Here is a 14,691-nt window from a genome sequence, read left to right on the forward strand (position 1 = left end):
GAGGCTTTGGTGGCATCCAAAGAAGAAAAAAGGCAAACCAGGGGGGAGGAGCTGCAGTTTAAAGTTTGATCTTTAAAATTCTTAGTGGTTCCTTCACAATTATGCTCCAAGGCAAATTTAGAACCAGTATTTCAGAGTTGATTTGTAAACATCGAGTCAGCAGAGGCTGGGCACTTCACATTTCCATTTCTCAGAGAGCTTAGTGGAAGGGACAGATACACCAGGTTGCATCAGGCTGTTTAAACTCCAAGAGATTTCTGCTGAAAAGTTCAGTTCAAGTTTCATGGTTCGAAGAAGAAACGCTTTGAGAAACGTGGCGCTCCGCAAAACTTCCTTGGCCTCTCCTTCCAGTCACTCCTCAGGGCTTTGCAGATTCAAGGTTTCCCGTGAGAGCCAAATCCATATTACTGTATGTTCAGGTCTTACTGATTAAAAAGTGGGTTCAAATGATCCAACAGAGGAAATCCTGGACATGTAATGCTGGCACCCTCCACGTGGAAACCTGGGCAGTCAAGTCAGTCCCCTCACTCCAGTCCCCACTTCACATTTCCAAAGCCTCCAGGAGGCAGCCTGTTGCACGGATTCTGGGGTCACAATAACCGGTTTTCCTGAGGTAATAACTGTGAGTTCAACTCCTCAAACGCAGCTTCGGTGTCCTCGCTGGCAGACTGCTCCCGCTGCAGACCCTTCCAGCTGGCTTTATTCAGCCCCACGTGCCCGAGCATTGTCTGGGACAGCCTGGTGTCGGAGAACCTGGCCCATTCCGTGAATAAAGGCTCCACTAGGTAAGTCATAAAACCTTAAGGAAGTAAGAGAAAAAGGTACCAACATTACGTTCTGAAACTTTATCTCTAAAATGCCTCTACAGTGTTTACTCTCAAGTCCTATTCAATATTACCTAAACTTTGTTTCTAGTGTGTGTGTAAATTTACAAATCTTCTCTGAAGACTCTAAGTCTCAAGCCACTTAAAGGTGAACTGACAAACATACTGAATCTTTTCTGATGATTCCTCTAGCTGCACGACCACCTCCTGTGTCAGAGTGAACACACAGTGGCCACATGGACTGCGGACAGCAGGCGACACAGAACGAGGGGGGCAGTTCCAAGGAGACAGATGGCTGGAGGCTAAGGGGGGAGCTGGGGGTGATTTCCCTCTTTATACCCTCAGGGATGGTAATCTTCACACTCGGTCAGATTAAAGTAAGTCATTTTATTTTAAGTCAGAATTCATAAGCCAAAAGTCCTGACAAAAATGGAGTCTAAACAGAACAGAGGAGATTAATTAAAACAATCATTCAAGTGAACATCAAAGTGTACTGGGGTCCTACTTTATACACAGCTCATATACTGATCTCCTCAATTCATAGTCAGAAAGGGCAAACGCGTGATTCCAGGACTGCTCAGCTCCTTCAACAGCACTCAGGTGTACACTGTGCCTGACTTAATGCACAGGATCCAACCCAAGGTGAGAAGAAGCCCCTAGAAAATACCTCATCAATGAAATCATATATAATTATCTCACTAACTTCTGATCTGTTAAGGGCAAGAGAAATGTACATTCAAACCTATCACTGCTTATGTAAACCAGTTTTTACATTTTCTTCATCTCCAAAACCTTTTCTTTGCAGCAAAACACTATGCCTACTACAGGCAACACAGGTTCCATTCAGCCAACAAACCTCACAGAAATTAAAGCAGTTAGCACCCACTAGTTTTTGTTACTGTTAACCCTCACCCAAGGATATTCGTCCACTGATTTTTTTTTTTATAGAGTGGGAGAGGAAGAGAAACATCAATGTGAGAAAGACACATCGATTGGTTGCCTCCCGCATGACCCCAACCAGGACCGGGGATTGAACTCACAACCAAGGTACATGCCCTTGACCAGGAATCAAACCCGAGACCCTTTGGTCCGAGGGCTGACGCTCTAACCGCTTAGCCAAACCGGCTAAAGCAGCACCCTCTACTTTTAATTAGAAAAGTCATATATGGTCTGATGGTTCAATTTTTTTACGTGCAGAAATTATGGAATCTGAAATAGTAGTTAAGATATCAGAAACAAGCCCTGGCCAGTTAGGCTCAGTGGTTGAGCATCGGCCTGTGGACCAGAGAGTCCCAGGTTCGGTTCCCACTAGGGGCACGTACCACACACAAAAAAAGGTATTAGAAACAAGGCTTTCTTTCATTTCTTCTGTTTCCTCCATATACACGACCGAGAGCCTACTGTGAGCCAGCACTGTTCCAGGGCGGCTGGGGACAGAGCAGCGAAAACAGCAGACGAGATCTGCCCTCAAGGAGCTACGTCCTGGTGAGGACGGAGAAAGGGACAACCAGAAAGATGTCCTACGGCAGCCAAACGCAGCAGTTTTTGGGCAGCCATCCCACACCAACGTCAGGCTGGACCAGCCACCAGAGCCCGGTCTTTCTCAGGTGCCACAGCTAAGGCCTGAGCAGCTGAAGTTCTGTACCCAAATGCAGAAGCTCGTTGTAGGTTTTACGTGACTCATTTGACTCTCCCACTGTTCCAATTTGTAGAAAGCTTTTCAATCCAGCCTCTAATATCTAACAAATTAACTATCATTTCTGGCTCTGTGTTAACCTAAAATCTTTTAGGTCTTAAGCACATGACAGAAATGAATAGGCCGGGCCCTGGATGCGGCCGGCAGCGCCAGCGCAGAGCGCGGGGCTCGGTCGGGCTCACCCCCGGGAACTCCCCAGCTGTACCAGCCCGCGTGCGGGCTCCCTGCACAGCGCCCAGACACGTGTCAGATGCCTGGCTCCCACCAGTATGCGACACTCTTGTTCAATGAAAATAGTATTCCTATCAAAGAAGAAAACTATATTAATTAAATAGGGTTTCTACTTACTGACTATGCTGGCTTTGAGTAATCACTGCTTAGTCAGAATTTATTCTGACAGTCGCATGATTTACCCTACAAATAGAGTCTTTCCAAGTCCCATTTCACCTGGGATTTGACATCAGAAAGACCAGCACCTGTCAATTGTATAAACTGGGCAAACTATCTGAAAAAGAGAAGCTAGCATTACTTGTCTCCTGGTGTGGCTGTAGGAGTCAGTAGATGTAACCTACCGTCATCATTTACCTTTCCCCGTCCCTCTGATAATCCATTCTACATTTTATTTTAAATGTTTTTATTGATTTCAGAGACAGAGGAAGAGAGAGGGAGAGAGAGATAGAAACATCGATGAGAGAGAACATTGACTGGCCGCCTCCTGCATGCCCCCCACTGTGGAGCAGGCCCACAGCCTGAGCATGTGTCCTGACTGGGAATCAAACTGGCGACCTCTTGGTGCATGGGTCAACGCTCAACCAGTGAGCCACATGGGCTGGGCAACTTCTTTTTCCTTTTAAACATTGCACTTTTTAAAACCTCATTTGCAAGTTCCCTCATTAATCTAGGGAGTAATTTGCTCAGGCAAAGACATTTAAAGTAGTTACAGTGAGTTTAGTACTCATTCACCTAGCTTCAATTCCTTTTTGCCTATATTTACTCTATTGTTTTTCTTAAAAATTATTTTGTTGTTGTTAATCTTCATTCAAGGATTTTTTTTTTCCATTGATTTTTATTTTAGAGAGTGGGAGAAAGAGACAGAGGGAGGGAGGGCTAGTGGGAGAGAGAGAAATGCGAGACACACATCGATTGGTTGCCTCCTGCACACACCCCGACCAGTTGCAGGGATTGGACCTGCAACCCAGGTACATGCCCTTGACCAGGAATTGAACCCATGATCCTTCAGTGTGTGGGCGTATGCTCTAACCACTGAGCACACCAACCAGGGCTAACCTAGTCTTCTATATTTGAAGATAAGTCTACTTGAGAATCAAGACAGAGCAGATCTACGTCCTGTCTTATCCTTCTGTGAACCTTCTCAGCTTTCCTGGCCAGTCTGGGCTCCAAGGAGATCCAGTGTCCCTGCACCACTTCTATAGGTCTGTGCCACACTCTTCTGCCTGACTCTGCATCTTGTCCACTTGTCCCCCTGCAGTCAAGTCAGTTACTAGCCACTGTCTTCCACGTGAGGGTCCTTTGCGATCACAATAGAAATTATATTTCTGAATGTCTGAGCCTACAGCATGGTCCTCTTTTCAGAGTATTATGCTACCTTCTGAATTTCTAAAAACTTCATCTTTCTGAAGCTTGTGTATACATTTCCCTATGTCCAGTCTAATTCTCAAAGGCCCCACTCAACACTAGCTACCAGAATCGGTCATTCCTTGAACCCTTGCTGAGTTATCCGCAGAGGCCTGACCCTCGCCCGTCCTTCCTGTGCTCTCCTGCAGCCAGCGGCACAGACGTCCAGCTCCGCTGCACCATGCCTTGTCCTCCAGCTACGGTCCACTCTCAGTGGCTCTCAGTGCCTGCTGCTCCCGGGTGCAGTGCTGGCTGCTAGAATACACCACTCAGGCCACAGGGCCTGAGAGCTCAGGGAGACATGCCCAGGCTGGGAGACGATGTCCAACCAGCTGGAGAGAGTGGAAGGTGGCTTCTGGAGGACGTGTCAAGAAAAAGAAGCCCCCTGGGCAGAAGGAGCAGTGTGGACCTGGGGAACACGGAAGGGTGCCAGCTGCTCTAGGTAAACGAGGGGATGCTGTTGGGGTGAAGATTTAAAGGACAATTCGAGGCTAGATTTCAAGAGGCCTGTGCAGCATGTGGAGGAATGACTTGAACCGAGAGGCAGTGATGAAAAGGGAGAGTGAGCAGCAGTGCACACTGGTCCTCACAGCCGTTCAGCTCAGTGGTGACCTTTGTCACGTGAAAACGCAGTCCCAGAATTATGCAAAAAAGCTTCCACAAGGGCAAATAATGTCTTCCTTCAGTTTTAAGACAAAAACAAAGTTACTGTTACATGTTCTGCATAAATTATACTTTTTACAACCTAAAGTCAAATGAGAATAAACTATAAAGGTTAAAAAGGAAAAAACAAGAGTAAAATTTTTTAATTATTTAAAAAACAGAAATGAGCATACTTTTTTTTTTTATCCTCACCCGAGGACATTTTTCCATTTTTTGTTCAGGTAGAGTGGGAGGGAGAGAGAGGAACAGAAAGAGAGAGAGAGAAACATCGATGTGAAAGGGACACATCGAGTGGCTGCCACCCGCACGACCGACCGGGGACAAATTGCAACCGAGGTACGTGCCCTTAGCAGGAACCGAACCCGGGTCTCTCAGGACCGCAGGCCGACGCTCTAACCGCTGAGCCAAACCAGCCAGGGCTGAGCATACTTTTGATACTTTGTATTTCAAATATATACTTTATATCTCTTTTTCTTGACAAAGTTAAAATCAGTGGCGTTTTTGTTTTTGTTTTTTTCATTCATCTTCAGATAGAGCGGGAGGGAGGGGGGGAGAAGAGAGAGAGAACCATCGATGTGAGAGAGACACATGGACTGGTTGCCACCCACACGACCCCAACTGGGAACTGGGACCAGGGACAAACCGCAACCGAGGTACGTGCCCTTAGTGGAAACCGAACCTGGGACTCTCTGGTCCACAGGCTGATGCTCCAACCACTGAGCCAAACCAGCCAGGGCTCAGTGGCATTTTTTTAACCAGTTGTATCTATGTATAGTTACCAATCTGGATGTTGGCAATAGATTCAGTCTGACGATCACAAAATGGACTCACACCCAATTGATACTTCTTTTCTATATCTCCTAGAAATTTTTAAAAAAGAGAGAGAACTATTAATGTGGAACACACCTATTGGTTATGTATATAATTAAAGTCTACATTTTACCTGTAAATTCCTTAGGAAAAAGGCAACATATTAATCCTCAGGAGAGGACAGCTCTAAATTAGTTCTTTAAATTATTCACACATAGAAAAGATTGCCAAGCTGATATCCTATTTTATTTTGTTTTGTTTATTTATTTAATCCTTACCTGAGGATATTTTTCCATTGATTTTTTTTAGACAGAGTGGGACTGAGGGAGGGAGAGGGGGGTGGGGGGGAGACACATTGACTGGTTGCCTCTCTCATGACCTGGACTGGGGCCGGGGATCAAACCCACAACTGAGGTATGTGCCCTGGACTGGGAATTGAACCCGTGACTCTTTCGTCTGTGGGCCAATGCTCTAACTGCTGAGCCAAACTGGCCAGGGCTGATATCCTATTTTATTTTATTTTAAATGTGTCATCTTTTTTTTTTTTTTTTTTTTACTGATTTTGAGAGAGAGAGGAAGGGAGCGGCAGAGAGAGAGAGAAACATCGAGAGAGAACATCAACTTGCTGCCTCCTGCATGCTCCCCACTGGGGATCGGGCCCACAACCCATGTGTCCTGACCAGGAATCAAACCAGCCGCCTCTTGGTGCATGGGTCGATGCTCAAACACTGAGCCACCTGACCAGGTCTCATATCCTATTTTAAATGGAGGAGGCAGAAAACTTTTACTGGATGTTTTATCCCAGGACCGTAATCCTGTAAACACTTTAAATCTTAGATTTCTAAAAGGAAGATGCAGGAAATGAAGATCCTTGGTTCTTGGCTTTAAATCACAAAAACATCTTATGTATTCATATGGCCACGCCCTCCACGCAGGACAAGAGGGGGTAAGGGCAGGGAAATCTTTCTGTTTAGCAAAATTTCCAGCCTGACCTATTTCAATTCATAAATGCATACATACACATCTGATAATGAAGAGAACTGCTGATTTTCAAAACATGCTCAATTTGTACATTATTGGTTATATGTACATCTACTATAAACTGCCCCTAAAAATATCAATGATCTACCACTAGATCCCTATAAATGTCCAAGTTATTTTATACATATGATGCTAAAAAAATGAACTGAACAGATTAATTAGTATTCAATAGTGTAACTTGCCTTGATGGAAGAATTCCTCTGTTACTTTTTCACTCCACTGCTTGCTTAATTCCCAGGTCCGACATGGGTTACAAATATCAGCACACTTCAAAGCCATCTAGCAAGCAAAATATTGACATTGTTTTAAGAAAAAAAGTAAAATTTCAACTGTACTAAGTTTAAATCTACTCTAATAGTAGTAAAAATAACACCTTTAAAGAAAAAGAAAATATTGCAAAAGAAAATTCAATTTTTATATTAATTTTATGACTCTATTAGGTCCACCAATCATTTCTCCAGAAATGCTGCAAGACTGTGAACCGAACTGTATAGCTGAGCACAAGGCCTGCAATAACTATAAAGCTACAAATAAATCACCTAATTCCTTGTCATTTTTTAGATGTGAGAACTTACTAAATAAAATACTCATAGTTGATGGTGCCCTAATCTTAAAAAAAAAATTTTGTCAGAATCCCCAGGTGTGAACAACACAGAGCTACAGTGATCTTCTAGGGCGTGGGCACCCCTTCTGGGAAGGAGACCCCCAGCATCTAGGGAGTGGGCACCCCGTTCCGGGAAGGATCCCCCCAGCGTCTAGGGAGTGGGCACCCCTTCCGGGAAGGAGCCCCCAGCTTCTAGGGAATGGGCACCCCCTTCCGCGAAGGAGCCCCGCAGTGTCTAGGGAGTAGGCACCCCTTCCCGAAAGGAGCCCCCCAGCATCTAGGGAGTGGGCACCCCCTTCCGGGAAGGAGCCCCGCAGCGTCTAGGGAGTGGGCACCCCCTTCCGGGAAGGAGACCCCCAGCGTCTAGGGAGTGGGTAACCCTTCCGGGAAGGAGACCCCCAGCATCTAGGGAATGGGCACCCCCTTCCGGGAAGGAGACCCCCAGCGTCTAGGGCGTGGGCACCCATTCCGGGACGGAGCCCGCCAGCGTCTAGGGAGTGGGCACCCCTTCTGGGAAGGAGCCCCCCAGCGTCTAGGGAGTGGGCACCCCCTTCTGGGAAGGAGCCCCCCAGCGTCTAGGGAGTGGGCACCCCCTTCTGGGAAGGAGCCCCCCAGCGTCTAGGGAGTGGGCACCCCCTTCCGGGAAGGAGACCCACAGTTGTCTCTCAAGACCCAAATAACCACTCTGAACACTACACTAGAATATTTCATTTTTATTCTAACAGTCACATGATTTACCCTAGACATGGAATCTTTCCAAGCCCAATTTTACCTGTAAAACCAAATGCCTATGTCTGGCATCTTCTAGGCATAAGTCACCTCTATCCAAATGAGACCTAAACAACGACAGATACTCATTTTGGCGACTGATGTCTGTGGCTAGTATCAAAGCACCTATCTGAGTCTCCATTTGTTTCCTGGAATTAGAAAAATACAAAGAAAAAATACAAGACTTTCAATTAAACAGTTACTTCTTGATTTTTTTCCTTAAACTTAATATTCAGAAAGCTTTATAAAGCCCTAAGATATTCTAATTGCCACTTAGCTTTTAACTTATCACCAAAAAAATGAATTTTAAAGAATGCATAAAAAAACTACGAAAATAATCAAAACTAAAACCAAGCGAGTTTGTAGAAAAATACCAATACACAAATATCCCCAAAAGATGTTTTTATTTTTCCAGCCAAAATGGAATTCTTTGCTTAAAAAAAATACTAAGACTGGTATCTTTTTTGAGGCAGTTCTTCTCTGGGAGGTGCTGAGGGTAAGCAGCTTGGTTTCCTTCCTGGTGTCTGAAATCTGGAAGGCAGAAGGGAGTTTCAAAAGGAGCCTCAACTCACTCCTGCAGACATTTTGACTAAGATGCCTGATTAAATCCTGATGAAATTCCACTAAATGGTTTAAGAAAGTTTAGATTCAATTATATGTATAGTGCAACTGTTGTATATAGCTGTATATGTATATTTAAGAATCATTCAATTATCTAAATTTATTATTCCAAATTTTCTGGAGGATAAAATGTAACATTGATATAAATAAGAAATACATGATATATTTTTTAAAAAACCGTCTCAAGTCAAATAACAAGAGAAATAAAAAAAAATAAAAAATTCTAGCCTAGTGGCTCAGTTGGTTGAGTGGTATCCTGTACACCAAAAGGTTTCAGGTTTGATCCCAGTTACGGTGCATGCAGGAGGCAACTGATCGATATTCCTCTCTCTTAAATCGATGTCTGTCTGTCTGTCTCTCTCTCTCTCTCGTTCTCTTGCCCACTCCCTAAAATCAATAAACATATCCTTGGATGAGGATTAAAAAAAAATTCCTGCCTTTTGTGTCAATGGGCCATAACAAATCTTTTCTTTGTATAATGATCAGAGCTGTCAATAGATTGAAAGGTTCACAATATTGAATATTACAGAAGAAAACTAAAGTGCTGTGGTGTAGTGTTCCTTATATTCAGTTTTCACTTGTATTAAATCTAAGAATTCAACAGGGTTAATCATCAAATGCAAAAACATGATAAAAAGGGAATAACAAAGCAAACATTTTAATCTACCTTAATGAAGGAAAAGATAATTGCTACATACAAACACTGTATGGTTTAAGCAATTTTTGTATTTTTACTCAGCAAGAAACAATTTTACTTACCAGACGTATTGTCATAACTCCAAATGGTATCCATGAATAAAGATTTTAAAAAAATAAAAAATAAAGTCCAGCTTTTTTCTTATGGTCATTACACAAAACATGCAAGTTTTTAAATCATGAAAGGGAAAAAGGAAAGAACCATGACAGTAACTTAAATGTTAATACTCAAACATACTTTTATGCCACACCTCTTTTCTAGAATTACTTGGTTTATATAAACCATTTACATGGTTTTCTTAAGTGCATCTTCTCTCTGTGAGGCAGTCATTATTAAAAGCTGTTGTTTATGGACAATGACATGAGATTTTGTTAACAACCATCATCATATTGAGTTCATTCACATTAATGCTCTTTATTAGGCTTTCAAATGGCCTGCTTAACATAAATGATCTATTCTAAAAAATTAGCTTTTCTTGCCTTGGCCGGTTTGGCTCAGCAGTTAGAGCGTCAGCCCGCGGACCAGAGAGTCCTGGGTTCGGTTCCCGCTGAGGGCACATACCTCGGTTGTGGTTTGTCCCCCGCCCTGGTTGGGGTCGTGTGGGCGGCAACCACTCGCTGTGTCTCTCTCACATCGATGTTTCTCTCTCTCTCTCCCTCCCACTCTGTCTGAAGATAAATGCAAGAATGTCCTCGGATGAGGATAAAAAATAAAATAAAAAATATAAAAAATTAGCTTTTCTGTTCTTTCCATTCATCTTTTTTTTTTTTTTTTTTTAAATCCTCACCCGAGGACATTTTTTCTTTTTTTAGTTCAGATAGAGTGGGAGGGAGAGAAAGGAAGAGAGAAACATCGACGTGAAAGGGACACATCGAGTGGCTGCCACCCACATGACCCAACCAGGGCTGGGGACAAACTGCAACCAAGATACGTTCCCTTAGCAGGAACCGAACCCGGGTCTCTCTGGACCGCAGGCCAACGCTCTAACTGCTGAGCCAAACCGGCCAGGGCTCCTTCATTATTTCATCCTACAGCTCCAGAAGTGACTCCAGCATTTTTTCTTATCAGTTTTGAAACTTTCTAAAATAGATTTTTAATAGATAAATTTATTATACAGGATGTTTGCTTTCTATTCAATTTATACCTAGAACTTAAGGCTCTATTTAAATCAGCACAAAATGGCCCGGCCAGTGTGGCTCAAGGGATTGAACGCTATCCCATGGACTGAGAGGTCCCAGTTCAATTCCCAGGCAGAGTTCGGGTTGCAGGCTCGATCCCCAGTAGAGGGCGTGTAGGAGGCAGCCAATTGATGTTTCCCTCATATCCACATTTCTGTCTCTCTCTCCTTTCCTATCTACAAAAACCCACAAAATTTTATTCTTAAAAAAAAAAAAAAAAAAGCACAAAATGGAAATGTGTAACTCTATTTATATAAATAAGCAATAAACTGATTGAGCCCTTGTGTATTTGGAATGAATTTTATAGTGCTCCAATCTATGGGATGACCTTTCATAATAATTCACTAACAATACTACTAACTGTACTATAGGTTTAAATTATTAAAATTTTGATATAAATTTGTAAAATGAAAAAATTTACCCCTTAAATTTAACAAAAACTGAAAACTGTGGAACAACTGAACATAGTAATGTAATTTTTAAAACTTTATCAAATTGTTTTGCCAACTTAATTTTCGTGGTTCACAGCAAATTAAGTTCATCAGACTCCAGCCTACCTGCTTTCTAATGGCATATGTGAGAATAGACCGGATTCTCTCAACAGTCCCACTGCAGATCTCCAGTGGTGGTTTTCCAGCACTGAGGTATTCTTAGGGAAAAAAAAAAAGCACATCTGAATTACTTAATGGTAATAAATCTCTTCTGAACATAAAGAATTATATCATTTGAGAGCAATATTAATCGGGTTAAAATTCTAACACTCATTGAGAATTTGTTAACCATTTTCACTTCTTGAAAACATGAAACATTTTCAGGAATGCATGATAATTAAATGTTGATGATAAAACTGCACTAACCTTGTATAAAGTTGCCAAATAATGGTTAGTTTTAATAAGGAAAGGCTGATTAACACCTGGATGATCCAGATCATGAGTGGCAGCTGCAATTAAGCCCAGCAAGACATCCCAAGGAGTTACCGAGCTGGCAAGCTAAAGTCGACAAAAGAATGATTAATTACAGACCTATCTGAAATCAACTCTGCACCATTACAATAGTTCTGAATTAGCCCCAAAATGGCAGTGTTGACAGTGTCCTCCCATTTCATGCTTTTCAGACTGTTCGCTGAGTCCACTGCGTGCCGGCGGGTGCTGGCGGCGTCACCACGCGGAGGGAAGGCAGGACTTGGCGCTCGCGGGCCCATCCTTACGCTGCTTCATTGTAAACAAGCTTAATCAAAATGGTGGAGCATAAACCATCTTTTTGAGAAACAATGGTTTTAAAGCAATCAACACAGGTTTGTGTATTTTTATCACCACAGCCATTACCAACAGAGAAGACCTATGAGGTTTAAGGAGATTTTTTTATTATAAGAACACCTAACATGAGATCTACCCACAACAGATTTTTATCAAAAAATTGTTCATTGGATTTCAATTAAGAATTTAAAAATCGAGGCTATTTCTGAGGTGCTCCTGTTTAAGGAGGCTGCTGTGTAATCAGAGCAGAAGTCTACGTGAGGTCTGTACTAAACCCTCTCTCAATGGATGATACATGCAGAACAGTATACCCAATGTACTCTTGTCAGAAAAAGCAGTGTAAACTAACAATTACCTCTTTACTCCCAATAATCATTACTAACCTTACTTGATACAATAAAATAATCATAGTAAAACAGTTTATTACCTGCCTGAAAATTTCAATGGTTAAAAAGTGATCCCCTTGCTATATATATATCACCTACTTTTCATGAATCCCCTTCTCACTATCTGGCCAGCTTCTTAGCTTCTAAGGCCCAGCTCCACTGACCACGACACCACCCGTTCTCGCTGGCAGCCCCTTCCCTAGCAATGGCTGGCTTGAGTTCCTACAGCACTCCACATATCCAGCCATTGTCATACTCAGCAGAACATACTTTCATTTAGGGAACGTTAGGTCAATGCTCTCTGGACTTGTCTGAGCCTGGCCCCAGCAGTACAAAGATGTGACATATACCAGCACTATCGGTACACTTACTTATAGATTATGATACTGAACTAACATATACTGCACTGATAAAACAAAGATGAAAATTCAAAAATTTTTAAATGAGATAAATAAAAATGTGATTCAAATTTTAACATTTTCTTTCTATGCCAGAATGAATATTTTTTCCATCCCATGTGTCAAGTTCATCTCAGGCTGAAAAAAACAAAACACTAAGGCTTGAATGCCTGGAAAACTGCAACCTGTTTGAAGACAGACAATATTTACTGTTTATTCTTGTATTGCTTATAATCGGTTCATGGAGAAGTTCAATGAATGGGGAGAAGGTGGTGAAGAAAATGATTTCCTCTTTAGGATTTGTGAAAGCATCTAAAACACAGATTTCTAAAGCACTGCTTACTAATCAAGGAGAACGAAGGCAACCCCAGGCACCGTGGCACACCACGCAACCCCCTCCCAGCGTAGAAACGTGGGGGTACGGCGTGGATGTCCCACGAACAAGGAATTTATCAGGAAATATGCAAATGCTATATTCTTACGACAGCTAAAGCAGAGGGGAAGTGGCAGAAGAACAGACATGTACCATTCCGGGAGAATCCAATAATCCAGAATTAGACTTAAAAAAAATTAATGTATGATGACATGTGACATCAATCTCAGGTAGATTAAACAGTGAATCATTAATAATAAAACATGAAAAGAAAAAAAAAAACTGAATTTTTAAAAGTTCTGTGAAGGGAAAGTAAGTTCTAAGTTTGATTTTTCTCCTACACTTCACACTGTCACCCAACTCTCTATTAGATATTCATTTGGATATCACACAAATACATCTCCACATATTCTTGTGAAGGAAATTCTGATTCTGAGTCAAATCACTAACTTTAGGGGAAAATATGTGAAAGTAAAGCAAAGAAACTTCATTAGAACCCCCTGCTCCAGCTGCCGGCCTCTCACCTTAGGCTCTCGTAGGTAACAGTGCATGGCCTGAGTAACGTCTGCAGCGTGGACTGCATTGTGATAAGGGTTCTGACTGTGGTAATCTTCTTGAATCATCACTGCAACAAAGGAAAAAGAACCCCCAAACTAATTGTGAATGGGAGGCACGGGCAAGTGAAAAACAGTGATAATCACAACTTCTCCACGGATACTTCCCATATGCTATCTGCTAAGCTGTTCAGATTCAGAGAGATGGCGATCACCCCATAACTCCATGTACACCTAAAGAATCAATGCCATTTTGACTCATAACTTGTTTGAAACTTTTATTTTTTGTATTTTTTTAAAATAATTTTTATTTCATTTTAGAGAGAGAGGAAGGGAGAGGGATAGATAGATAGAAACATCGATGAGAGAGAACATCAATTGGCTGCCTCCTGCACGCCCTCCACTGGGGATCTGGCCCACAGCCTGGGCATGTGCCCTGGCCAGGAATCCAAATGGCAACCTCTTGGTGCATGGGTCGGCACTCAACCAACCACTGAGCCACTCCAGCTGGGCTTGTTTGAAACTTTTAAATGAAAAGGTATTCATGTCAAAATTTTAAAATATTGTTTCTTTTTCTCTTTTAAAATGTGAATCTATTCAACTGAGACCAAAAAGAGTCTCTCAGTTTAGTAAAACAGTACAATTCATTCAACAAATATTTACAGTGCCAGGTAATTCACCAGTGAACAAAAAATGTTTATGATGCTAAAACAGTGTAAATATTGGGGTCTATGAAAGTGATCCAGTGGGCACATTATTAGGGAGGCAAGTTTTGGATCTGGAATTCATCTGTCAGTTTGTAGGGATGGACCTTCTGCTAATCCTCTCTTTTTCGCTCCCTGTCTGTTATGCTATCACGAGAAGGTGGACCAACACCAGAGGAGAGCTGTCTGTGCGCCAGCAAACCCGCGCTGTGGCCCAGCAGCAGGACACTCGAAAACGAAGTCGTCTCCTGATAACTAGAACTAGCCCCAACGTGGCGACTACAACCCGTCAGTCAGCAGGAAAGAGATCTGAATTTCTTTGATTCCATCATTTAAAGTAGCCTTTTAAATACTCCTGTAATATCTATTTTTGTATGTGTTTTATAATTTATATATTAGTACAGTATTGTATGTATACAATTTGTAAATAAATGTGCTTTAAAAGTTTCTCAAAAATGCTAGGTAATAAGTTTATTTTCGTTT

At 42.2% G+C, this 14,691-nt stretch overlaps 1 protein-coding gene across 4 annotated transcripts in view; it reads right to left on the reverse strand.

Moving 5' to 3' along the window:
- Positions 1–74: 74 nt before the first annotated feature.
- Positions 75–14,691, reverse strand: part of PDE7A (phosphodiesterase 7A) — a 112,624-nt gene continuing 98,007 nt past the window's right edge. Inside the window, exons 7-13 of one of the 4 annotated variants that reach the window (XM_036263985.1) lie at positions 13,475–13,575; positions 11,395–11,526; positions 11,095–11,186; positions 8,046–8,190; positions 6,852–6,948; positions 5,598–5,678; positions 75–799 (exon numbers count right to left, since the gene is read on the reverse strand). In XM_036263985.1, the coding sequence (XP_036119878.1) occupies positions 591–799; positions 5,598–5,678; positions 6,852–6,948; positions 8,046–8,190; positions 11,095–11,186; positions 11,395–11,526; positions 13,475–13,575 (857 nt within the window). In that variant the 3' untranslated portion in view covers positions 75–590. The remainder of the gene's footprint in view (positions 800–5,597; positions 5,679–6,851; positions 6,949–8,045; positions 8,191–11,094; positions 11,187–11,394; positions 11,527–13,474; positions 13,576–14,691) is intronic. The other 3 variants (XM_036263981.1, XM_036263984.1, XM_036263983.1) reach the window with 3 other exon arrangements.

Source organism: Molossus molossus, unplaced genomic scaffold (genome assembly GCF_014108415.1).
Source record: "Molossus molossus isolate mMolMol1 unplaced genomic scaffold, mMolMol1.p scaffold_m16_p_16, whole genome shotgun sequence".
NCBI classification, from domain to species: Eukaryota; Metazoa; Chordata; class Mammalia; order Chiroptera; family Molossidae; genus Molossus; species Molossus molossus.